This window comes from Miniopterus natalensis, chromosome 11 (assembly GCF_054644295.1).
Source record: "Miniopterus natalensis isolate mMinNat1 chromosome 11, mMinNat1.hap1, whole genome shotgun sequence".
NCBI classification, from domain to species: Eukaryota; Metazoa; Chordata; class Mammalia; order Chiroptera; family Miniopteridae; genus Miniopterus; species Miniopterus natalensis.
In genome coordinates, this window is record NC_142091.1 from 50,118,274 (window position 1) to 50,145,187 (window position 26,914).

General features: G+C 38.4%; 1 protein-coding gene across 25 annotated transcripts in view; it reads right to left on the reverse strand.

Moving 5' to 3' along the window:
• SOX6 (SRY-box transcription factor 6) overlaps positions 1-26,914 on the reverse strand; it is a 514,047-nt gene that overhangs the window by 166,403 nt on the left and 320,730 nt on the right. For all 25 annotated transcript variants that reach the window (XM_016225178.2, XM_016225176.2, XM_016225171.2 and 22 more), the window contains 2 exons: positions 17,914-18,086; positions 14,766-14,834 (listed from right to left, as the gene is read on the reverse strand). In XM_016225178.2, the coding sequence (XP_016080664.2) occupies positions 14,766-14,834; positions 17,914-18,086 (242 nt within the window). The remainder of the gene's footprint in view (positions 1-14,765; positions 14,835-17,913; positions 18,087-26,914) is intronic.

Consider the following 26,914-nt stretch of genomic DNA (forward strand, 5'->3'; position numbering starts at 1 on the left):
CTTCAAGAATGCTTCCTCCTGTGCTGGTTCTTTTAAATAGCTCCAGTCCTGGCTGCCTTTGTTGGGCTTGGAAATTGTTCACATATGAGAGAAATTAAGCTCTCATTTAACAGAGACACATGCCTGTCAAGACCAGAGGAACAAAGACTAGTCCCTGGGGCCTGTTCAGCTCCCAGAGGCTGCCACTCATTCTGTTAGCAATGCTTACCCTTTACAGAATGTGTATAAAACCCAATAAATCATTTCATCTGCTCTGCTTAATACACGAGAGCTCTGACCATTTTTCAAAGTGTTTTTTCTTTCTTATACAACTTCATAGCCAGTGAGTTCAATTTTTTAAAAAAACAAAAACAAAAAACACACCTCCTATTGTTTATTTTTTTCGGAATGCAGTAAGATATTTTTAGTCAAAACGGTAATGAGAACGTTCCCAAACACTGAGCATAAACGCAGAGGCAGCATCTCCTCAGGTTCCTTCTCGGGCGCTCTCCCACTTTCTGCGGCTCATCATTAGAACGCCCACTCTGCGAGCTAGCAGTGAGTCTCCCTGCTGCCTGTGCACTTAGACTCGGAAGCTAGATCCGAGAAAAGACAACAACAGCGAAACTAAGGACCGGAATGGGGTAGACTTGCTGTCCCGTTTAAATTCAATACATTTTGCCCCTTTGGAACACGCAGCCAACGTGTTCTTTTAGGGTAAAGATTAAACCTGCTATTTAGCAGCCTGCTCTTTTGACTAGGAAAGTGAAATGGCCTTCTTATAAACTCAACCAAAATACTCCTTCACACACTCTCATTTCCAAAGAAAACATGATGTTCTTTGAGCCTTCTTAAGGAGAAAAGACAATGTTGCCTTTTATATAGAAATCTTCCCTGTATTGTCCCCTAACTCATTCCCTCCCCTCCTCCCCTGAGAGAAAATATGAAGGCTGCGCTGAAAAACTAAAGACAGATTTTGAAAGCCTTCCAGTTTAGACCTACTCTCATCCAAAGTAGAGTGTGTTGGCAGGGCTGTGGGGAAATGAGTATCTGTCCATAATTATTAAAATAAATACTTTATTCAAAAGTAAAATACTTGTTTAACCTGACTGCGTTGTCTGTAGAGTAAACGTACCAAGGATTTACTCTCGCAATGTTAATCTTTGCACAGAAACACTGGGGGTTCCAGGGATGACAGCTTCAATCCCCGAGATGCCTTGAACCCCCAAATACTAAGAAGCTGGTAGCACAAGGCGCTTCACCTTGCTCAGCAGGGGGAGAAAAAGCAGATCTGCACTTGATAAGTAAAACCAGATCTGCACAATGGTTATATGGTGAAGCCCTGCAATTAATGGAGACCATAAACAGTTCAAGAAGCCAGCACGGCAGCAGTTTCTGCAGAATAGGCTTCACTCACATCCAGTTCGATATTAATCAGATGTACAACTGGCACAAATACTTTGTGCAAACACATAATTGTACATGTGCCTTAGTATAAAAGAAAAAAATAGAATCTGGTCAGACTCTTTTATATTCATTTTTATGTATCATTTCTGAATGATTTATCATTTTTCAAATAATAATTTATTTTTATTTTTAAACCGCAAATCACATCCTGCAGGCCTTAGCAGATGCAGATGTCAGACTGTGGTAGTACAACAAAATTAATTAAATAACCCTTGAAAAAATAAAACAAAGTTTATTTATGAAAAATGACATTAAGGTGAACTGCCTAATAAGAACATGGATTTGCTTAAATAAAACATTATATAGTTCTGTTTTAGATTCATCCCTAAAGCCCTGAAAGATATTAGAATTTTAGTGAGTAATTACCCTATTTACTTCAAACAAAATGGGAGGAAATCGGAAGACCATATTAAACTCCACCACACATCAGAAATGAAATTCTCTCGTTTTTTATCTTGCAACCCAATAAATAAATTGTAGTTGGAAAATTTATTAAGACTAGAAGATGAAACCTAACAAGCTAGAAATGAGGAAATGGCCAAAAGAATATGCACATCAACATTATGCTTCAAGCAGAAGCCCACATCGAGGGAGCAAAGCGGAGCAGTCGCCCCTCACAGCTTAATTGTTCTCAGACAGTCTGAGCCACATTCAGCGCCACCCCCACAGTTAGACAAAGTTCCAACTACTTAACACATCTCTTTTCAAATGAAAACGCAACACTTGGGGTGAAAACAAGAGAGACTAGGAGAAGGTGTTACATGCTATATATGCCACTGACATAATACTTCACTAGGATATGCTGTAATTTCCTGCAATTAATACTTTGCAAAGCTATAAGGATTTTTCCCCCCAAATTACAATATTTCACTTGCAACACTAAAATTAAGTTTGTGTCACCCTTTCCATTATACAGCCCTGATGCCAGGAGTTCGTCGTTGGCTACAGAAATGTGTTAGGTGTGGCCTGAAAGCAGGCATTTATAGGCCCTCTTCCTAAATGAGATTTAAAAACAAATAACCCATAGCTATCATTTCATGTGGCAGGCATTACAAGCCATCACAATACCCCACAAAGTAAACACGAATTTGACCTCATAATTCAAAACTTTTGGATGGTTTAAAATGCAAACATTGCTAAGTGGACATGACTTATGCTGTGGCCAAACATGACACTTGCCTGAAACCTTTGTAGGCAAGACTACCTACTGCTCTCCATTTTCTAAGGACCAGAGTTAATTCCCGTCATCTGGAATCACAGGAGGTCAGAGTAGCAAGGAATTACAGCAATAATTTTGCACAATGATCCTTGTTCTAAATATATGGAAAGTGAGAATTAGTGCAGAAGAATAATTAGCCACAGATCACGTAAGTCACTCGCAGAACAAAGACGAGGCACACACATCCTGAATCCACGGCCAGGCTTCTTTCTGCCACTCTGCACGTCTGTAATACTAGTGTGTCTCCCTGTTGGGACCAGGTACCTTCAACAGAAGGCATAACAAGTTATGCTGAGAGTAGATTAGCAGTCAGTCATGTCCATGTCTCCTCTTTTCCTGGGCTTGCAATCATGGCCTCCCTGAGCCAAAGGGGACATACAAGCCTATGGAATTAATTCAGTGTCCTAGACAAAGTTGGTCAGGAAAGTGAGTAAGGGATGGAGCAGGCAGAGAGAGCAGTAAAATAGCCTGAAAACACTGGGAAGACCTCTAGCTGCATGGTTTTTTCCAGCTATCTGAAGACCTTGTTGTTTCTGAGTAACTGGAAGCTCTATTTAAGCAACCAGAAATCAGATGTGACAGTCAAGTGCAAGATTTGGTGATCTACTGGTGATCATGATCTATTCCAGAGCTGATCACAAATAAAAGAACAGATGTCTGCTTTTTTTGTTACCTGAATTTTTAAAAGTAAAATAATGATAATAATATTAATTATAAAAGTGATGTATTCTTTCCAGTCTTTTGGTAAATGCCTGTTTTTGTGTAATTGAGATTATACTGCATTATTGTGTTCTAGTGTTTATTCTCACCTGTGATATTGTAAACATATCACAAGTTATTAATATAATTTTTAACAGTCTCTAACAGCTCATCACATAAATATACCATAATAAATTTAATAATTTTTCTAATAATTTTTTCTTATACAAAAGCAGTCTGTGTTTGAAAAAATTTTAAATTAAACTAAAACAAGAAAAAATATTTTAATTATAATCCTACTACACAAAGACATTTGCCTTAAACATTGTACTCTTAACCTCTTAAGGTAGGCAGTATATCACAAATCCAAGTCTCTATAGTTAGGGCCCAGTCTTAGAGAAGAAAAGATAGTATTTTGACATGAAGGCCACGGTCCTCAACATGGTGTTCAGGTGGCCTCTTCTACTGGACTGCCAATGATCTGAACTCCCCTCCCACAAGGGACCTCTAGGAATTCCAAGGATGTGCTTCTGTCCCAAAATGGAGTCTGTGAAAGCGCCCTGTAAGAGACCAATGTATCTGACAATCCACAATAGAACAAAATCCGACAATCTTAACAGAAAAACAGCAGTTGTGTGGAGGCCAACTTCAAGAGTCCAACTTCCTTGTCCTTTGTCCTGGTTTCTGCCCTTGAATTACAGATATCCCAGACAAGAGCTACAGTTCTTCCACAGTAGACTATGTGTTTGTGCTGCGTTGTGTTTCTCACCTGCTTTACCTGATCTTCTAAGACTAACCTCTGGCTAAACCCAATAATGAACACCACATACGGTCTGACTTCTGCCTGTTCCTCCGGGCTCTCCCGCGCACAAAGAACATCAGGTCATCTACCGGCATCTCCGCTCCAGCTAGCCTTCACACAGAACATCCAGAAACCTGAGTCTGCACCAGCGTCACAGGATGGCACTGCAGGGTAGGGAGGAAAACTTGGGTCTAGTTTTCCCTTTTCTCAGCCTCCCCTGGTCAGCACCAAGCAGGCAGACGGCTTCCCATCTGTGCGCACGTTCTTCCTTTCCCGCACGCGGACTCCTTCGAACCCGGCCTCCGGCTACTAAACTCATCATCTGGCACTGTCCTGACACACGATTTTCAGTACAATGCAAGTGAGGAGGGAGGAAGGGCTGACAGGCACAGAAGGAAAAAGACCCTGAGGACAAGCAAGTGCCTGAGCCAACAGCGGGAGAGCCCTCCTCCTCCTGCTCCCAGCCCCGGCTGCCTTGGGCGCTCAGTCACAGCACTCCCAGCCCGCCCTGTACTCGGCTAATTCTCTGCGCATCACCAGAGGGCTCTGCCACGTGCAGCTTAAAAGCACCAAGCTAGGCCCTACCTCCTCCTTTTGCTTTTAAGTCCTCACAAGAGGACACCCTTTCCATTGCTTTCAGAGAGAGCGGAAGGGGGGAGAGAGAGAGAGACACCGGGGACCAGGCCTGCAACTGAGGTACATGCCCCCGGCCAGAATCGAACCCGGGACCCCGCAGTTTGCAGGCCGACACTCTAGGGGACCTACTTCATCTCGTATCAAATCACAGTACAGAAGGAATGTTTTTCCACTTAGGTAACTGGATCCTGACATGATCAGAATTTTTGAAAGGGGACAAAAGTTATTAGATAATCAATTGAAACCAAAATCAGGTTTCTTAGCTTCCCCCATTTTCCTATGAATAATACAGTTAAAAAAATGCATAAGGAAGAGCCAGCTTCTGTGTGGCTGGGAAATGAACAATGCTATTGCAATACAAAACACGCCTGCCTGTTAGAGTGCTTTAGAAGAGTCTGTTCACCTCGTCAACATGTTCAAGCACAGCCAAGTCAGCCTCGCAGAGAGCCCTACTCTCAGCCATGTAGCAAATTCATCTGTATGTGTTTTAAGGGAAAATCTTCCAGCCAAGTGTATGTTTAACAAGTCATGAGCATGACCCGACTGAGAGGACTTCACCTTCCCTCTACCCTGTGAGTTCCTGAACTGTTCTTGTTTAATATTACAACTTTAACCTTTTCTTAATGGATCGGGTGCTGGACAAAATGAAATCAGTGTCTCACAGTGAGGCTTACACATTTTGCATCATTTATTTTCTTTTATTTTGAACAGGTAAAAATATCTGACTCTAAACATTAATAACATTGAGTGGGAGTTACCTTATATGAATTAAAAATGGTTATGTCAGTACATCCCTTCAAAATTTAAAAAATATTTCCCTGTGCTATATCAAGTGTCACACAGTATATCAATTTTTATTTCCCATCTCTCAAGTCTGGTATGCATACTGTTTAACTTCTTAAATTCTAAGTATAGACATAATTCACAAAAGCTAGGCAAATGCTTGACTTACAGGAGATGGCGTACATAAGATTTATATGAACAACTTTATTTTAAACAAGAAAGACTTCTGCATTTTGTGCTGCTACATCGCATAACTTCATCTGTGTTGGGTTTTTTTAAGGCTATAAAATAAACTGGAAAGGTTCATTTACTATCTCTCTAACTTCACAAGCGCTATTGATCTAATAGAAAAGCCCATTTTAGTGTGAAAGGTGAGAATTTGACCCTATTTTCCAGAATAGACAATCTCCAGGCAGCTGTCTCATTCTTGGCCAACCATTCCTGAGCCCCTGATAAACCTCCCACTGACAACTGAAACTTGGTAGCCAGAAAAAATTGTTGCTCTTTCTTTTCCTCTAGATTATCATGATGATAATAATTGATTAAAGTGTATCCACATTGATTATCCTATATGCACATCATTAATTTGTGAGTTCTAATTATGCATGTGTATATGGATACAAATATGCTTATACATGCTGATACAAAATAGGTAAATGTATGTTTCTCTATAAGGGCCTCTGAAATTATTCCTATACCTAGTACACACGAACAATAATAGTAACAACAATAATGATAGTGATAGGTGTTATGCATTGAGCACTTACTAGAGGCTTTATACAATGATCTCTAATCAACTAGTAAGGTACCAATATTATCCATCTTTCAGGTGTCAGTAACATTCAGGTTCAGAGACATTAAGTAACTTGTCTCACAGCTAGTAAGTAGCAAAACAATTACAGAACTAACAAGTAGTATAGCTGAAATATAAATCTTGATTTATCTGTCTCCAATGCCTGTGCTGGTTCTACAAAATTTTTAATTATATACACTCTGAAACAATGCATCTTATCTTCTATACCTCCTACTTACTTATATGAATATATGTAGTTTAAAAGTGTATTCGCATTCATACATTCCTCATATATGTCAAGCTGTAGTCAATTACATAGAGAATATTTTTAAAACACAATAAAAAACAGGTTGATTTCCTGGGTCAAAATTCATTCTGTTTAGATAATAGAAGTCAAATGGCATCTGAGGATTTATTTTCTAAAAATTTTTGTCTTATTATGAAAAACTACATTGTGTTTTTATTTTAAATATCTCTCCCAAAGGCACAAATCTGATACCAACACATTTTTATATTGCCAGTACACCTACATATAAGTAAAAATCAAGTTATTAGAACTAAATTTATTAAAATTGTTTAGACCATACATAATCCATTATATGCTTTCTAGCTATTAAGTAAAATAGCTGTGACGAAAGTAGGAAGTATATTTGAACTGCTCAAGTATTATGTGCTTAAGTTATGCCCCAAACCTCACTCTATCTATCTACATGTAGGTAGGTAGGTAGGTAGATAGTCCAAATAACATAGAGTTCACATTTAATAATTTAATCTGTATTACACTGTATAAGGCAGTATTTCTCAATCCTGACTGCCCTTTGGAACCATCTAGAGAACTTTTAACAGTCACTATCTGGGACTGTACCCAGACCAATTAAATGAGAATCTCTGGAATGGGACCTAGGCATCCAAGTGATTACAAGGTACAACCAAGATTGAGAACCACTAGAATCAAATGCTGTCACTATGTCAGCTGAGAAGGTAGCTGCAAAAAAAAAAAAAAAAAAGTATTAACATTAAAGGTGACTGACCCTCCATAGAGAGACATATCACTTTAAAGTCCCCAGAAAGTAATATAATTAACTAGCTAAGGAGTTTATATATAAGTACCAAAAGAGTCACTCAGCCACGAACACATTTCTTACTACCCTACAAAAAGATTCCAATTATGTTTTTTTATCTCTTTCCTTGTGGGTACATATTCACAGTTGTAGTAGTTCTGGGATATAAACTGATTCTAATAACAAATCTTCCTTTTTTTTTCCATTTAAAGAAAAAGGGAATGTGATGAGATTTTAGATGTTAGGTACTACTATCCACATTTTACAAAGTAGGAAACTAAAGTGCACTAAGATTTATTCAAGTCACAAAAAGGGCAAATTGAGACACAACCTGGGATGTTAAAAACAGTACTAGATTAGGAGGCAAGGAAGTTGGGCTCCACTTGTGGCTCCGACAATATTCAGCTCTTTATGTCTGTGGTCTGTGCCTTGGTTTCCTTGTGTGAAGTAGAGGATTTGGACTAGTGAAAGTGTTTCAAAGAAATTTCAAAGAAACACAAAAGTGGGGACTTACATATACTTGGAAATGTTTTATTTTGCCAAATAAATTTACCAGAAAGCAAAAGAAACAAAGCATATACCATTTATTATCAACTTTACTTCACAAACAGAAAGGGCATTTTAATGCAAAGAAAGTAGAAAACAATCTTGGGGTTATTTTTAAGTCTAACGTAATGATAAACTTACTATATTGTAATCCGACAGGCATAGCTAGATCCCCCCACCCTCCACCCTGTGAATGAGAATCCTGAGGATCTGCAGGCGATGTTTCCACGCTCAGCATTCTGTGAAGGTGCAAGCATGGAGGCGGGGACCAGCTAGCACCTCCGAGCTAGGGCTTTCAAGGGTTTCCCAAAATGCCATATGAAAGAACTACCTTCTTAATTTTTGCCTATTCAAGTACCCAATTACTATTTGCTTAAGGTTGTCATTTAAATTGACATTATTTTGCTTAATTACATTGATTTCAAAAGAAAACTTTATATCACTATCTCAAAGAGCCACCTTTTCCACGGGGAGTTGATTCATTGTTATGTAGTGTCACAGGCTGGCACTACCTGGATCCCCTGCCCCTCTGCACCACACCCTCCCGCCTCTGAAGAGGTGAGGCACTCTCCCGCTTTCATCAAACCCAGAAAGCAGCAGACTTTGGTTTCCCTCAATTTTTAGTTATCACTAGTTTGAGAGAGAGCTGGGGTTAGGAATCTGAGAGATAAGCACAAGTAGATAAGATGGAGAAGGCAGCGTCAGCTAGAGGGGGCTGGGGAACCTGAAGGATCGTGCCTGAAAAGCATTGACGTTCACACCAGGTTCTGGTTTGCTGGAGGAGATTTCTGCCATAAGCTAGCAAGCTGCTTAATAATTCCATGTCCTAGCTCATGGGATCTGGTCAGGTATCACCTCTTCTTATTTCTAGATTTACTACAACTTTAACAAACAGCCGAGCATGATTAACTAACGTGAAGTTTCTGATCACAGAAATAATAATTTTTAGTTGTGAAGGCCCTTGCTACTCATCAAGTATAGCAGCTTTACCTATTCTTTATAATTCAAAAATTCCACTATTAAAATGTCTGAAGCAAGCTATGGAGCATCTATCATTACTTAAAAAGTTAATTAGATTACATAAAAGAAATAATTAGATTTGCATTTTTATCTTGGTTTTCAACTTCCAAAGAAGATCACAACAGCCTGCCTGTGGGCAATTAAAAACAGCATACAGCAGAAAAATAGAAGAGAGAGGGTCTGTTTTTCCTGGCTAATTCATGACTGAAGATAGAATTACAAAATATTTTAAGGGCTTGCTGAAGCTGGGGGCTAATCCTAAACTTCTAAGCTTTGTTTATAACCCTCGTTTCACTGCGAGAGAGTATCGGATACACGTACAGTGCCAACAGAAGTATCAGATTACTTCCAGTGGGTCTATTTGGTCCTTTCAGAGGCTGCTGGAAGGAGATCAGTTACCTGATCAATAGCACACAAAAAAGGACTATTCGGGAGAGCCAAAACAGGAGCACTGTAATTGCTTTTTGTTTATCAATGCTAAATACAATTAACAAAGAGATACCACATAAGACAGAGGGACTATGCGAGGCTGGAAGGCTCCTGACTTTGCTCAGTTTTTCCTATAGCTGCTTCAGCCATCTCCAAAAGACAGTAAAGGCAAGGTCCAGCTCTTAAAATTAGAGGTCAATTAGATACTTAATGATGAAGCATATCTTCAAATATATATCTATTATTATTATCCTAGCAAAAAATTAATTAACCAGGTCATGCAGGCCATGAAGGCTAATGTATAAAGTAATTATTTCTGATCTTTAGACAACTACTTCACATAAATGGTAGTCCTTATTCTGCTCAGCAGATACCTGAAATGCCTGTAGTTAATCACACTGAAGGAAACAAAAGGCCAGGTTTTCTCCTTAAAGGGTGAGAGTACATCTCAAATTATTCCATTTAATGGTTTAAGAACAATCACCTCCTTGCTTATAATATTAATATCTCTTCTGATTAATAGACAGAAAGAAGAACACACATTTAATGGTGTTCTACCATGTGACAAACACACAGAGACAAAATATATGAATGGCACACAGGAATATATTATAACCAAAATAGAAAACACTATGTATGAAAAATATTCCTTTACCCTTTGGGAAAAAGAGGCATCAGTGAATAGAGAAACGACTGGTTTTGTACTTAAGCAGCATGTACTACAGCATTTAAAGAAGAGTTTCTGGATAAGACCATGAATATCTGCAAAGCAGCAGCAATGGCATTTAGTTCTGGCCTTCCACAGATTGAGTTCACCAATTAAGGAATGCATTAAAAGATGGGGGGGGGGGGGCAGTTAATATTGTATATTAACCATAAAGATTAACAAAGAGCTAAGAATTTCAAGTTTCACAATTACACCCTAGAAGGTAGATGTGTATGAGTTGACTAAATCATTGGCCCTGGCCCAGCAAGCCAAATGCCCAAATGAAATTCCAATCCATTCTTAAGAGACCACTGTTAACTTAGTCAGTGATATGAAGAGAGGACACTCCCTGTATAGCAAAAAACACAAGCCGCTTGAATAACACTAAAATTGGGGTCTGAACGACATGGATAATTGGATAACACCATTCATGCCTGGAGAAGTAAGTTTCTCACCAAGATATTTTAATGAGCTGAATTCTCTTGCAAAGATTAAGTTCTAGCAGCAAAATGCCGTCATTAAATGTGTTCCTACTGACATGCTATCAAAACCAAAGAATGTGGTGTGCTGTGTCCATGAAGAGTATCTTCTCTGGAGTCAAAAACCATGACATGGTCAAATGATGACAAATAAATGGATGGATGAAGCAAAAAGTCAGGATTTATGCAATATTTTTTGTTTTGCTTAGACTAGACTTGCAGGGGTGGACAAAAGTAGGTTTACAGTTGTGAGCATGCAAAACAGTTTATTCTGGTATTGTTATTTATTAATTATTATTTATTTGTATTACAACTGTAAACCTACTTTTCCCCACCCCTGTATATTAACTAGTTGATTAGCATACTGTAAATATTCTTTGGTATATCCAATGGATTAAAAATCAATTCTGCTTTCTAATCAACATAACTCATAAATAAAATCCTCCAAGAGACTGGGTGAGTAGTGTACAGTGCAATGGGCGGAGGAAGGAGGGTGAAATTGCTGAGGCAGTTACCTGTCCTTTGGAATCATACCATGAGACTCAACATTCCCAACTCCGAGGAGCCATATTCCATGATCTATTAGTTTTGCTTTCCATAGAGTTAATAAAAACTGTTCTATATTTGTCCTAGAAATAGCAAAAATGTCTAACATTTTCTGGGTTCACATTGCAGGAATCACTTTATAACAAATTAGAGGAATCACCATTTCCCCCAAAGCACAAACAGAGGAATGTGAAGTCACTAAGCAAACAGCCTCCTAAAAGATCTGTTAATATTAAAGCATTTGAATAACTGTTTAAAGTTATTAACCTGATTTTTTAATGGTAAAAATTGACTCATCAAAAATATTAAACATTAGTTCACAAAATCATTCATCTTACTTTTTCAACAAGGCCTACATAGTCTTTAAAATTTTAGTTAGGATTTACCAAGGCAAATTATGTTAAAAATGATATTCAAGGAAGAAAGAAATATATAAATGAAATGATTTTAAGGGCATAAGTAAGTTTTGAATGAGTGCAAATAAAATAAGCCTGTAAAATAGCATTATAATACTACTTTAATCCTGCCTTTTCCTATTTCTAATGAAGAATCCTGCTTTTAAATTTGTGCAAACCATTCAGCTTTTCATTTGTTTCCATTACAATGGGCCCAGATGTACTCATATGTGGTTGTTACTAAAGGATAGGCACTCTTTTTCTTTCTTTTTATTACAGCTTGCAAGTTCCAAAACAGGACTAATTCAGAAGTCGACGTTCTGAATCAGATGTAAAGCACAACCTCGAATGTAACTACCTGATACTCATGATCCATAGCCAATTGCCATGGCTTCATCTTGCTGACCATGTCAGCTAACAGGTTCTAGGACTCAAGACTTTTAAGAAAAAACTTGCTCAAATTGTCTCCTTATTCATTTGCTTTCAGAAGAGAGGGTTTTGTATTTATATCTTATTTTACTCTGCTGTTTTGTTTTCAAAAAGGAGAATGTTTCTTTCATGATAGAAAAAAAGGTTAGAAGCATCTCTTAAGTCTCAGGTTTTGCTCAAAAAATGTATTAAAAATTATCCCAACAATAATCTCGTTCCTAAATTTGATCATGTCTATGGCTTGTTAAAAGCCATTTTTGAAAATACAGTTAACTCATTGCCCTTTCAAAAAAATAACTAGCCAGGCCAGTGTGGCCCAGCGGTTGAATGTTGACCCATGGTCACAGTTTGATGCCCAGTCAGGGCACATGCCCAGGTTTCGGGCTCGATTCCCAGTAGGGGACGTGCAGGAGGAAGTAGATCAATGACTCTCTCATCACTGATGTTTCTCTCTCTCTCTCCCTCTCCCTTCTCCTCTCTGAAATCAATAAATATATTTTTAAAAAGAAAAAAATAACTAAAAGTCTGAATATCAAATACCCATTTTTTAAGTGTCAGAGATGAACACTTGTGTAAGGACTGTTTTTCAGCATTTGAAAAATTCTTTGAATGGTCTCATACTGATAAGATAAATACTGACAAGATATGCAGTGAAGAGTAGCTGAAGACCGAAGGAACTATAAATACAGGTTATTGCTTCCTCTTATTTTTTACAATGTGAGTTCTGGTTACAAAGAATCCTATATTTCTAAAATGAATATAGCTGACATGTTGAATCTCTCTATGATTTTATAACTTATACTGCTGAGATCAAGTTCTGATCAGCTTCAATTTTTATAAATTTAAACAATGAAAACTATCCACAAATGTTAAAAGCAATTAAACTCCTATTAGAAAACCTGGGACAACAATTTTCCTGTCTTCTCAAACTGAATATTCTGATGAATAATATTTTAAGATCAAGTTCTAGTTTCCTGAAAAAGACATCAATTTCATGTAGTCAAGCCGTGACTATAAAATTATATGTAATCAATAAATAGTAATAATATGTCATAAAAATACTCTGAATTGGTTGCTGTTCATCCGAGAGCCTCAATACCACAGGCAAACATCAATTAAGACAGCCACTTAATATAAACAACACTGAATAAGTGAGATACATTCGAAATAAAGAAGTAAGTAATAAAGAGGTAGTAAAACATTCATAATAAGTAACTGATACGCGAACATCTCAGGGAACTTCTTCCATCCCTGCTTTACAAATATGAGAAACAGAGAGAACTAAATGATCAGGTTATCTAACACCCACTGAGTTCTTAGAGAGGGATCTAGAGGAAAATGTAGAAAGCCACAGGCTAAAAATCTTGACCTTAGTAATAGGAGACACACTGAAAATTCTAATAAGGGCAGAACAAGGGAACACCTGGACAGTTATTTAATTAAGTATCTCAGCATGAGTTATAAAAGAGAGATCAGGATGAGAAATTATTCCAAGATTTAATTGTAAAGGCTGACTGTCAAAAACGCCAGTGACATTCCATTTCTTCTACATTCGGACCCTTTAATTTGAAACATACAGATTTCAGTATGGAATATAGAATCAGAAAACTAATTTTAAAACAACCACCACCACAACAAACAGCTGGTTAAAGCCTCCTCGCAAAGATAGCCAAATTAGGTGCAAGACGGTGCTCCAGTGAGTACCACCTGGAGCACTAAGTATGACAAACTAAACAAAGCAAGGATCTAAGTTAAAATCACTGGCTTTCATCAGTAAGGTGGGAGATCAGAGCAAGCTACAACATTATGGGAATGATTTTTTTAAGAATACTGGAAGGTGTAATATTAATCTCAAGGAAAGGAATACTATAATTCAGAATATACTGCCCAACTAGGCTGAAGCACAGGCCTCAGTGGTTGGAAAATATTCACAGCTGCCAAGAGAAACCACAGAGGCTGGGTGGGTACCCATAACTCTGGCATCGGCATTCCTGGGGATTGATCCCCAGACGACCACACCAATGTTCCTATTCAAAAATGGAGGCCACTCCCTTACCTGTCTCAAATAGCTGTGAGTTGCATTAACCACCAAGCATCTAAAGGAAGGATGGAAATAAAAATTCCTTCCCAGGCCATTGTCATTGTGACCTATATACAGTGTTACCCTGCCACAACAAAAAAGAGAATTTCTACACTGCTACAATTATTCCGAAACAAGTTATTCTTCCTCTCTAGACTATAAGCTCCTTGAAGACAATTATTGATTACTCTGTATATCCCCCTCAGCATCATCTAACATAGATGCCATTAATATCTGTTAAAGAACAAATTAATTATTACCAACCTTTTCCCAGGTCATAAGATTCTTCCCATAACTGGCCCAATCAGATTGTCCTAACAAGTAAATAAACATAAGCTTCTCCCCATGATACTGTTTGATGGTAAAGCACAAAGCAGAAATTGGTTTGTGGCAATCAAAATAGCATGTATACGCTGCCTTGGAAACCACTAGGTTTCCACTAGGTTTGTCAGGCAAATGGCAGAAAGAAAACAGAAAAGGTTTTTCTGTGTATGCATCACATCAGAAAAGGAAGCTTAGCCCACCACTTAGTTGATAGTTCCTGCATCCACTTATACAATTGTATACAACATCCTTGAATAGCAGCCGCATCGGTGCTGTTTATAAGAGAGGGGTGCATTTGCAGCATTTTAAATTCCATTTTCAAGGAGGAACGTATCTGAGTATAATCAGACGAGAGTAATAAAATACACTGACCTGGATCTGTTGCTGCAGGAGATTAATTTTGTGCTGCTGTTGCAGAAGTTGCTGCTGCTGTCTTGCAATCTATCAGAAATAAAGTTACATTAAGTTAAAATGAAGTGCTTACCCCTTTGCCATTACCTCAGATATCTCTCCTGGTGTTACAAGAATGCTTTACTGCACTTCTATGTGAAAGAGTTCCTATGAAATGAGAGAGGCGGAATCAGAAACTCGGAGAAAAGGAAAAATTTCAAACGGTGCTACTTCTCTGCTTGCCCCTAACTCCTCAGCTGCAGATGAAAACCTGCCCCTTGTCTAAGGCATGTGAGCAGCTCCTCTACGTCTGCACCGTCATCTGGGAAGAATGGGAGTCTCCAACTCTGACCCTCAGAGAACAAACACGGAAAAAGTCTGGCTACTTTTTTCTAAAGAGCTTAATTTTAGGACTAAAAAACTAAAAATCCGTAAGCAGAGGCAGGAAAGAACTTTCTATTCATTACAACATAATCGACTTTGGTGAAACCTTTTCTATTGTAAAGACTTAGAACTCGTAAGACAAGTATCATCAAGGGAGTACCAAGAAAACACAGCCAAATATCAAAAATTGTTTATCTCTTTTTGTTCATTTACAAATGTACATCAATGATGTGATGTACAAAGCATTTTTTAAACAAAATTAATATTTAATCTGTTTATCCTTTTGAGGGTGGTATGTTATATTCTATTGCTTTATCCAACAATCAAATGCAACATCCTAACACATCCTCTGGTCTGTGGAAAGAAATATTAACCGGATCATGCAAGCCCCACTACAGACTGGATCTGCCCCTCAGCAGAGCAAACAACTATGTTAGGATACTGGTGTTTACTATAAAACATGAGTCAGGCATGAGGCCGCTCGCTTATTGCCTCAAAAGCTGAGCTGCTATAGCTTGAAGCCCAGGGGGATGCCCCTTAGTGAGAACACACTCCAACGTCGTGAGAAAGCCAGAGAGAAAGTGGCCAGAGAGGACTTAGAAAAACTTGGTTTAGTGATGCCCTTTAGGCAAGAGTTACGGTTTTTCCCCCTATTTTTTGTATTTCCAAAAGCGGATATTCTAGAATGAGCAATGTTGGAAGTGAAAACGAGTGTGGATCAGCCCTCAGGTATATCCTTTGAGTCTTTTTGATGCTTTAGCCTAGAGCAGAGGGAAATACCCAAATCACATTTCCATTCAGCAGAAGATGGCAAAAAAGCAGGCTGCTCCCAAACGTTGCTTTAAGGTTTGTGGTGGTGAGTGGCTCATACTGGAAGTCAAGATAAAGCTATCCCTAACAGTTTGAGAAATGGGACCATTTCTCCCCAACGCTTTATAAGCAAAATGGAAACAGTATCTAATCAGGTTAGAAAGGCCCACTTTGCTTGTCCACCATTCAAATCAAAAATGGACATAGGGGCATCGGGGGGGATGGGTGAAAAAGGTGAAGGGATTAAGAAGTACAGATTGTTTGTTACAGAAAAGACATGTGGATGCAAAGCACAGCACAGGGAATATAGTCAATAATATTCTAATAACTGTATGGTGTCAGATGGGTACAAGATTTATCGGGATGATCACTTAGTAAATTATATCATGTCTAATCACTGGGGTGTACACCTGAAACTAATATAGTATTGTATGCCAATTATAATTGAAAAATAAAAAATGATTTAAGTGAAAAAATTTTGTAAAAGGAAATGGACAACTCACTCTGCAACTCTAGGTTTAGATGCCAGGTCCTCTGAATATTTATTTCCTCTAGCAAACCAGTGAAACACCACTAGGCATCTAATATTGATGGTCCCTCTGAAATGATAAAGTGCTGCACAGAAATGCATCCAGAACACCACAGTGCAATTACTATCATCCACTCTAGACGTGTGGGTTTGACACAGTGAAGTATGGTACATAAGCACCATGTGGCTCAAATTCTGAATTTTATTTGCCAATCGGTTGAGCTACATGCTCGCTTCATTGAGCATGACAACCTAGTTTTAAGTGTCATTTAATTTTCATTTTGAAATATAATTACAAAGTGTTCACTGTAAGATATCACTCGTCTGCAAATGTGTCAAGATTAATTTGTGCTAGCTTATTCACAAGTGTCAATAGTTAATTACTGTGTCATCTCTGGATGGCTAAATGACATTCTAACTTCTGATTTTTTACAGTGTTCCTTTATGTTCTTTTCCATTAGGGGCTGAGTCCATGTTCCTACATGTGGGCAAATATTCAAGCATATAAAATACCAGACGTCACAACTCATTAAAATCAACAGAGCATATATTGCTCTATATACCCCTATAAAATACACTTAACTGAAAAGATAATTCCAGTAATAATGTCAGATTCCTAAAAACTGCACATTAATTTGGGTCTGTCTGATCTGGAGCATCAGAGACCACTCTATAGAATCACTGTTGTTAGATTAATGTACCCTTATGAGACAGGAAAAACATTTGGGAAAGTGATTTATTTTTTCAAAGAGAGACATTTAAACTTTGCTATTTTTTCTTCTTTCTCACTTCTATATCAATGAAGTTAAATTCTTATAGGAGCATGTGCTAATTTGTTTTCAATGATTTACCTGTGCTATAAATAAAGTAACCATATAATTTAGCATCCAAACCAGGATGCAAGCAGAGGGGGGATTATTAATACTTATTCTGGAAAACAGGCATTAACTAGGGCTATTCTGGGAAAACGGATATGTGACCCTGGCTTTAAAGTCAGAGAAAATCATTGGATCCGTGGGCCAGAAGGTCCTCAAAGTTTTCCTAAACCAGAATCCTCTTTTTCTGGATGACAAGAGTAAGGCCCAGAGAGAAGCAACTTACTCGTGGTTAAGCTACATTGGGAACCTGTGCTGCCTATGTGAATAAGTATCCCTGTGTAATTAATCACATCCAAATGTTCTGGAACGATGTTATCATTTCAGTTATGCCCAGTTGCTATGATGCCTTTCTTTGTCCTCTAAGTAACCCTGCAGTATTCGTGAAGACCCTGATTTCCAAAAGGCTTCTTTCTTTTCTTCCCTTCTTTTTTTTTTAGGAACTATGACAAATAAACCAATCGATGTGATTACTCCCTGAGCTTGGCACATTCCACATCTACAGTTCGTCAGCTCCTTTTGCAGGGCTCACCTGTTCTTGCTGTTGGCGAGCAAGGTCCATTTGCTGCCGTTGTTTCTCAATTTGTGAGGCTGCCAGTTTTTTCTGCTCATCGTGCGCTGCCAGGAGCTGCTCCCGTAAGCTGATCAGCTGGGTAATCATGGTAGAGAGCTGCCGTTCTTTTTCTGCCAGGCTCTCAGGTGTACCTAAAATGGAAACAAGAAGATATCTCACAAGTTTGAGAAACGTATGAATGAACTGGGGAAAGGTGGGAGGGGGCGCATTTAGAAAGGGACTACTCCCTAAGACACTTGAAGATCTGGGAGAGTGACTGGAGGTCACTGTGAGTGCAGGAACACTACAGAGTAGCAATGGAATTGACGCTGGGGTTAGTCACTGCCCCTGCCAAGAACAAGTATGGTTGCCAGTAAAATTCTCACTCACTTTCCTCCTGCTCTTAAAAACAAAAGGAAACAAAAAATGCAGAACTACTATCCCATTCTCTCCCTTTCGCCACACTCCTCTCCTCTCCTTCCCCAAATCTATAGGAACAAGCTCAGAAACAGATGATACTTAGTGCCAAAAATTAGAAACCGTGGGTTGTATTAATATTCTACAATCACCTCTACTCTCAGTGACTAGCATAGGATCTAAGACATAGTAGGTGCTTAATAAGTGTTATTTAAGGAATTTTCTGGTCACTGCCCTCATAAAATTTTTCTATTGTGCAAAGATCTGTCTCTGAAGCTCAGAAGTCAGAGTCACTTTCTTGGCCATGGAACAAACAAACAAAAATTCTAAACTAAAAAAAACTGCCTCGCCTCAGGTAAGAAAGGATTGAACCTGATTTTTTTTTTCCTGTGAGGGGATCAAGCTGAAGTTCCAAGTTCATCCTTAAAGGCAACAATGTTGCTTGGGGGCTCCCTCGCCCCTTTGTCATTCGTCATTCTTCAAAGGGAAAAGCACATTGGAGGCTGAAAAGGTTATGTATAAGGATGTGCTGTTTAATGAACATGATGTCAGTGAACACTTATGGTATGCACTAATGGTGCTGAACAGTCTTTTTATGGGCAAATTGCACAGCTCTCCTAAGTAAAGGGTATAGAATCCTTTTGTGAATCTAAATTAGAGCATTTTACCGCAGCATAAGATAAGAATTTCAACCCTCTGTATTTGAGCCACAGAGTTTCATTATGAAGAAATGATCTATGATTTGAAAGCTTTTCAGAAAGATGCCACCAGCTGTCAAAGGGGACAAAGATTGCCAATTTTTGTGCGTGTAGAAGAAGAGACTTCCAATCTCCTTATGAAACCCCCTTCATTCCTGCTAAGAGTGCACCAGGGTAATCTGAGAAACTAACAGTATTTTAATTAGGAGTGCCCATATTTCTTGAGCAGCCCCGTGGAGAAAGGGAGCCCTCAAAAGATGCTGGCCAGCACTTGTTAGTATAGATTCCCACAGGTTAAGACTGATGTCAGCAGAGAAGCTAGAACATTTAGGACTACCTTGGGATTCTTAATGCCAATGCAAGTCCTAAACAAGCAAACACACTGTCAATACCTTTATCCCTTAAAGATCACTGAGTGGAAAGATGACCTAAAATTAAAATTAGAAGAAAAATAAGATAGTTGAGATGATGTTAAAAAATGTATTCCACTGATAAGGGAACAAATACTGTATCAAGAATAGTAACCAAGCTGTCTTTCTAGCTACTCAAATTGATTTTTTTTAAATCAGATTTTATTTCAGCAATAGGAATTTCAGCTTGGTAAAAGAAAGAACTTCTTGATCCAGAAACATTAAAATACAAAAGCAGGTTCCCACAGGGGATCAAAAAATTTTTCAAAAGCACCACAAGTTCAGCCAACATATATGTTAATATATAGAGATGAGAAGACATAAAACAAGTATGAAATTAATTTATTGACTCATTTCATTCATTTTTAATTTTTTAAAAACATTTCCTGAATGGCACCTATATGCCGAGTACTATATCAAGAACTAAGGATACGGAAACCATGGTAAGAAAACGCAGAGTCCTCCCTTCTCATGCAATTTGTAGTCCAAATGGGGAGACACCTTAACCAAGTAATCACATATATAAATGTAAACTACACCTAAATAAGATTTACAAACAAGACAGATATTTGGGAGTAAGTTTAACCAAGTGAGGGAGGGCCAGGTGCAGGGAGGGTATGGCCGAAAAAGTAAGAAATTAACGGATGAATAGAGTTAACTAGGCAAAGAGTTGGAGGTTGGTCAAGGAGTTTTTCAGGAGAAAACAAGTAGGCAACGGCCGCTGGGGTGGGGAAGGAGGGTTTCAGTGTGTTCCAGAAGGTGAAAGAAGGTAATACAACTTAAGCAAGGAAAATAAGGAGCGTAGAGTACTGGATGAGGCTAGAGAGGCAGAGAAAGGTCACACTGTTCAGCTCCTGTAGGCAATGCTAATCAACTTCATATTTATTCTAGAAGATTCCAAAATCACTAAAGTATTCTAAGCAAGGATGGTGTGGAGAATGGTTTTGAAACCAATGAAAATAGATAAGTGGCATACATGCACATTTTATGCCATGTATTTTCTGCAACATTCTGACCTACGTGTAACCTTCCTGTTCTACCTACCTACGTGAGGTAAGTTCAGAGGAAACTTACTGGGTACTGGGAAAGTTACTGAGCCTTAATTCCCGTTAGTAAAGAAGAGCATGCATTGGAAATTTGGGTCCAAGACCAATACAGGGACTGGAAAATGTTCTCTTCTCCCAGGTTTAACTATCAGTGTCTCTTCAACAGTGACCAATCACCATATTCCTCCTCCTCTGCTCAGGAAGAGACCCTGAGGATAACACCTACGTCACTTCCTCGCCTCTTCTGTTCACGGGGAAGCCAACAGGTCTATAGACGCACTGGTACTGCCAATGCTAATAGACATGGGTAGGTACATCCAAATTTACAGAATAACACCACTTTATGGAATCTTCTTACAAAACAGGTTTAAATTGTTTAATTATAAAAATTCGGTGGCATCTAAATTAGTGTTTGAACTTAAAAAAAATACATGTTTAAGAAGTAATTAAGTCAGATACCAATATTTTCAAATTGAGGATTTAGGTACCCAAATCAGTCTGTCACTATCTTTTCCTTAAATTTGAGGAGCACATGTATTTGAATAGATATGAGTGGAATGAAATGTAATAGAATAACCAACCTAAAATTACCCCTGAATGCAAAATTATATATATGTAATTATAATATATACATATATGGCCATACGTCGTTTGGGGGGTCAAGTGAAAGAGAAATCAATTTACGCCATACGACAGTTCACACTCTTTAAATGTGTACAACAATTTGTGTGTGTGCATGTGGTCATTTTTCTGTCGTGTACCCATTGTATTTGTTCACATGTAGTGGTTCCAACCCTGTGGTGCTGGGTTTTCTGTTTTCATTAACAGCAATATTGTTGCTGTAATAGAAATAACATTAAGTCTGAATCACACTGACCAACCAACCTGTAAACACAAGTTATTTTATCTAAAAAAAACCCACATGAGTTTAATTGAACATGCAACTTTGCCATGGCAAAGGAACTATAACTATCAGAGTTGTGGAAAATGTAGACAATTTATGGGACATAGTGGGGCAACCTAAATACTGTCCGGCTATGTTAAGGAAGACAAAAGACCATATAGAACGCTCTTCTGAGGTAGCTTAACTCTATGTGGAAAATCTTGTCTTGAATTGTTTTGAGGTCTGATAAAATCAACTTGGGAAAGACGTAGATCAGATCCTGAGGCCCAGCCCAGGCCAGCAGAGGTCATCAGTAGCTGCCTCATATCATCTGATTCACAGCCTTCAGGCTATCTTAAAACAATTCTCTAAAAAGCACTGCCAGAAATGTGTCTCTCCCACACAAAAACAGAGGTAGTTTCATAAACCACAAAAAAGGGAGCCAGCAAAGAAAAGGCTTCTGTACACAGCTTCTCTACAAGTCAGCGTGTCTGCTTTTATCCGATATCACACACAGTGCGCGCTTGACACTTTCCACTATAAACTGTATCTATTCTTCAACTCCAAAGACAGTGCGGCAGGTTTTTTTTCATGGGGTCGTCTTTATCCCCAAACCACATCTGTCTTGAGTTTCTCTCAGATTAGTCAGGTGGATCAGTGCTCCCCAGGGCCTGCTCCAGCTGAAGTATTTTAATTTGACTAAACACCTGATTTATTTTATCTCTCCGATGAGAAAGGCAGTTTGTCTTAATAGAGCCTGTCAGCCCACAGCCCCATTCACAGCAATTTACAGGCAGCCGGGGACGCGGGGAGAGAAGACTGCCGTGATTCTGTGTCTCACCCTCCTCCAGAAAGCACCTAAAAGCAGCTATTCACTGCTGCTGCATGTGGCATTTTAGAACTGAATTAGCTTTTTATTCAAGTAACTACACTTGTTGTGAATAGCTTATCTGTAAAATTGCTACATTCACTACTGATTTTATTAACCTTTGGCTCTATCACAAAATGGTCTTCAGTTAGGAAAGACCTTTAAAATTGACACATTTTTTTTCTTAGAGGCCTTTATTCCAGTGACTTCAGATTTACTGAGTTTGATCCATTGAATTCTTTACCAGTTGTACTTAAAATTTTGAGTCTCAATAGGAAGTCAATAGTGTGTAAATAAGGAAACACTTTTCAAAATGTAAATATGGCAGCAATTTCCCTCATCAAAAGTTTTCAAATAGCATCTTTCACTATAACAGTTTCAAAATCAGCCCTCTAGCTCCTTTTGGTCATAATCTGAAGAACCTGAAACAATTAGCTAAAATAGACTTTTTTTTTTTTTAACTTTACAAACTATAACTTCCCATCTCCATAGGCCCAAAGCCAACAGAGACAATTCAAAATTGATGAAAAATTAAGTAAAATAATAAGATAATTAGGAAAAATCCCTTTTTGATATAAAACAAAAAAATTTAAAAATAAGTTTAAAATTTATCACAAAAGTTAACACCACAATCTGCTAGCTAATTTTGCCATATGAAATACATATAATTACAATCAGTAGTGCTAGAAAGAAGACTGGACATTGGGAAATCACAAAAGACTCCATATCTGGCCATGGCTGGGTGGCTCAGTTGGTTGGAGTGTTGTCCCATTGTGCCAAGGATGAGGGTTCGATCCCCAGTTAGGGAGCTACAAAAATCAACCAGTGAATGCCTGGGTAAGGAACAACAGATTGACATTTCTCTCTTCCTCTTCTCTCTCTCTCTAAAATCAATCAATAAAAAATTTTTTAACGTTATTTTTAGGGAGACTCCATATCTGGACAAGGGAGTAAGTCACCTTGCAGAGGACTTTACTAGAGATTTGTCTTACCTATTTTATAATATTCCCATACCTCGGGCTTTTACGGTATAACAATTTTAAACAGGTCACTCCTTTTATAGCTGTACCCTGAAAGTGGATCACTGCTATGTGGTGATAAGTAATTTTTTCTAATAAGAAAACCCAGAAATAAGCACAGCAGTGGAAAGAGAGACAGAGAGAGTTAGAACAAGGGGGAGAGGTTGGGAGTGGGGGGAAGGGAGGCGAAGCAGAGAAGATATGCACAGGGACGGCTAAATTAAATTTTGTAAATGTCTCTGCACATGTTTTACCTCTCCATTTTTATAAAATGAAGGGCAATGGTGTTAAAACACAATATTTACCAAGACAAATGAAACTATATCAACAAATGACATTATCTAGAAATGTGTGCTAGGGAACTTAAAGTATGACTTCTGCCCAACCATTCTCCAGTATTGGATCACATACTACTACAATAAACTTAATAGGACTTAGCAATGAAATTACAAGGAGCCTGGTTGACTGTGTTTGGAACAACGGAGAGGGGTAGTAGTGGCACTGGAGTGGAGTCCTGATGAAGATATGCTTTTCCACATCAATCCTAGAAAGATTAAAGCACTTAACTGTAATTCCACAGCAGCATTAATCAAGGAACTCAGCCAACAATCCAGAAAGATTTTAAATTAAGTTGAAAAGAAAAGCTCTTAAGAGTCAATTCCCTGGTCAGTTCTAATTTTTTTTTTAATGGATATTGTTTGAGAAGAAAGCCAAAACACAATGCTAGTCATAAAAGAAAGCTGCATTTGATCTTCTCTGACCACAGGTAACCTGGCTAAAATGCTGCGTCTCATAGTGCAGCCTCCTAGCACATCAGATGGGCTGTGATGTCTCCACTTCACAAGCTCGGTCCATCATTTAGCATTGGCCTTTTTTTGATATAGCCTTCTTTTAAATGTCACAAAATAGGGCAGCAGAAAGTCAACAAAAAATAAATAGGCTAAGCTGAAGAAACTAACAATCCATCAGAAGGTCCCCTGATAAAAGTTACTTTGTGGTGACGGCCTGAGAAAGGAACCCCTGTCCCAGTGTACCAGCAGCTAATTTGAGTTCTGAATCCAACAGCCTTTTTAAAAGCTTTCTACTCTAAAGGGCCCCAGTGCATCATAAAGATAAAGGATTTCAGTACAAAACCACCACAAAGACCTCTATTATCTTATCAGTCTTTGGTTACAACAGCTGAACCAATATGACTAAATTCTGAATGACTTTTTTCAAAACAGCGAAATACTGGAATTTCTTTGTTTTCTCATCAGTCAGCTATTGTCATTGCTCCCATATGCTACTGTCCATTTCTTAGTAAATAAAAGTTTAATAAATGCAGCAATTGTGCTCTTAGGATTCACTTAGGGACCACTACACAGGAAGTGTGGCTCATGGATCGTTGTTGCTTTTTCACTGAAGGTATGAGAATTTCCTTCTTAAAATATAAACACTCAGCTAAAATGTCATTAAAATCTTCTGTGTACAAACAGGACAAAGATATCCAGGAACGCTTTAAACTAAGATAACTGACTGTCCTGTCTATTCCAGGCACACTCATCTCTTCTTCCTGGATCAACTGAGGTCTATTCATATTGCAGATCCCAGAAGAGCAAGATCAATCCACAGAATTCTGCCATCTAGGCGCCTAACCTCACAGCTGGGGCTGTAGCCCATTGTGCTTTATTAGTCCATCATTTTAGGGTCCGGAAACGAAGGTATCCTGAAGCATCTCATCTTCAGTATTAGACAGGCTGCCTTTATATTACTGCTCTCTATAGATGTTAATTAGTCAATGGCTATATCTCCATAATTTACACATAAAAATGGTAATTTCTGGCCTTTCAGAAACAAGGAATTCTTTGGTCCTTTGGGAAGAACAAAAAAATTATTTGTTTCAATATTTCTACCAAGTACTACAGAATTGGCTCTTTTTCCAGAAGCTCCATCAGAATTAGGACATATGAAGGTAGGATTAAGAAAATCAGACCTTATTTAACAAGGCATTGTCTTAAAAGATTTTATGTGTTATCTTTTGTAATCTTTCTCCTAAAAGTTGCATTGTTATTTTCATTTCGGAGATAAAAAACTAAGCTATAGAGAAGTAAAGAAATGTGACCAAGTCAGAATATTTGACAAAAATTTGGATTCTGGTTTTCTAATTCTGAATCCAAGGACATCTAGAGTTTAAGGGGGAAGTGTCTTCCCTTGCCTCAGACTTATAAAACATATCAGGGAGTTTCTAAAAGTTAGGAGCAATGCTCTAAGGAACCTAGAATTTTAATGTCACATAGGCTTAGAAATTTATAACTTCTCATAAGGCTTTGTTAACAAAATAAGAAGTTTAAAAGCTTGGCTGGGCAATCAATCAAACAACCAAAGAGGTGAGTAAACTGAACTTTGACATCTTAGGGATGTAAAAACCAACCTTGACATAAAGTGATACGCCTGGAGTTGCTCAGGAAATTAGCACCCAGCCTGGCAGTCAAGATCCTCTGTTATGTCTGTCTCTCCCCCAACTCCTCTCTTTCCAAAAAGCATGTGGACTCCTGATTCTGAGACCAACTACAAAGATTATGCAGACCATGGCATTCCCAAATATTCTATATCCAATATTTACCACACCCATGAAAGGCTGAGAAATATACTCAAATATTTGCACACATTAAGTGTGCTGCTGCCTTGGGATGCAGTGTCCCTGTCAGGTGCTAGTCAAGAGGAAGTTACCAGGAGAAACCTAAGCAGTGTGCCTACCTAGCAAGGTTTGAGGAACCTCCTAGACACAACTAAGGCTTAGGAGAGTGGCCTACACAAACACACCATATCCCTTGCCCACTTCTAGGGTATATTTACAACTTGCCTAGTGTAAACATGGGAATCACTGCCCTGGCCCAATGTGCCTCACTGTACAATAATTATAATTGCTTAAACTTACACAGCTATTGCTTTGTGCTAGGAAGAGCTGTATATAAATACAGGGTTGGGCAAAAGTAGGTCTATAGTTGTTTGCAGGGAAAATAATTAATTAGTTAATGAATAATAATGCAAGAATAAACTATGGCCCTAACCGGTTTGGCTCAGTGGTTAGAGACTTGGCCCCTGCACCGAAGGCTCTTAGGCTTGATTCTGGCCAAGGGCATGTACCTGTGTTGCAGGCTCGATCCCCAGCCCCGGTCAGGTGCATGCAGGAGGCAACCAATGGATGTGTCTCTCTCACATCAACGTTTCTCCCTCTCTCTCCCTTCTACTTTCTCTGAAAAGCAACACAAAAATATCCTCAGATGAGGATTAAAGAAAAAGTAAACTGTTTTGTGTACTCACAACTGTAAATCTACTTTTGCCCACCCTGTTTGTGTGTGTGTGTGTGTGTGTGTACACATGTATATATACACACACATTTATTCCTCACAACAATCCTGTGCAGTAGGTCACATCATCATCCCCATTTTAAAGATGAAGAAACTGAGACATAAAAAGGTCAAGCAATTTGCCCAAGTCCTAAACTATTAAATTATTTATTTAAGATTCAAAACAAGCAGTTTGGCCACAGATTTTGTCCTCTTAAATGCTCTGATAAATTGCGAACGGAACTCCTAAATGATCTACGTTCTCAAAACTAGTTCACCCAGCAGACTGTGTAGCTGAAATTCTCTTTAT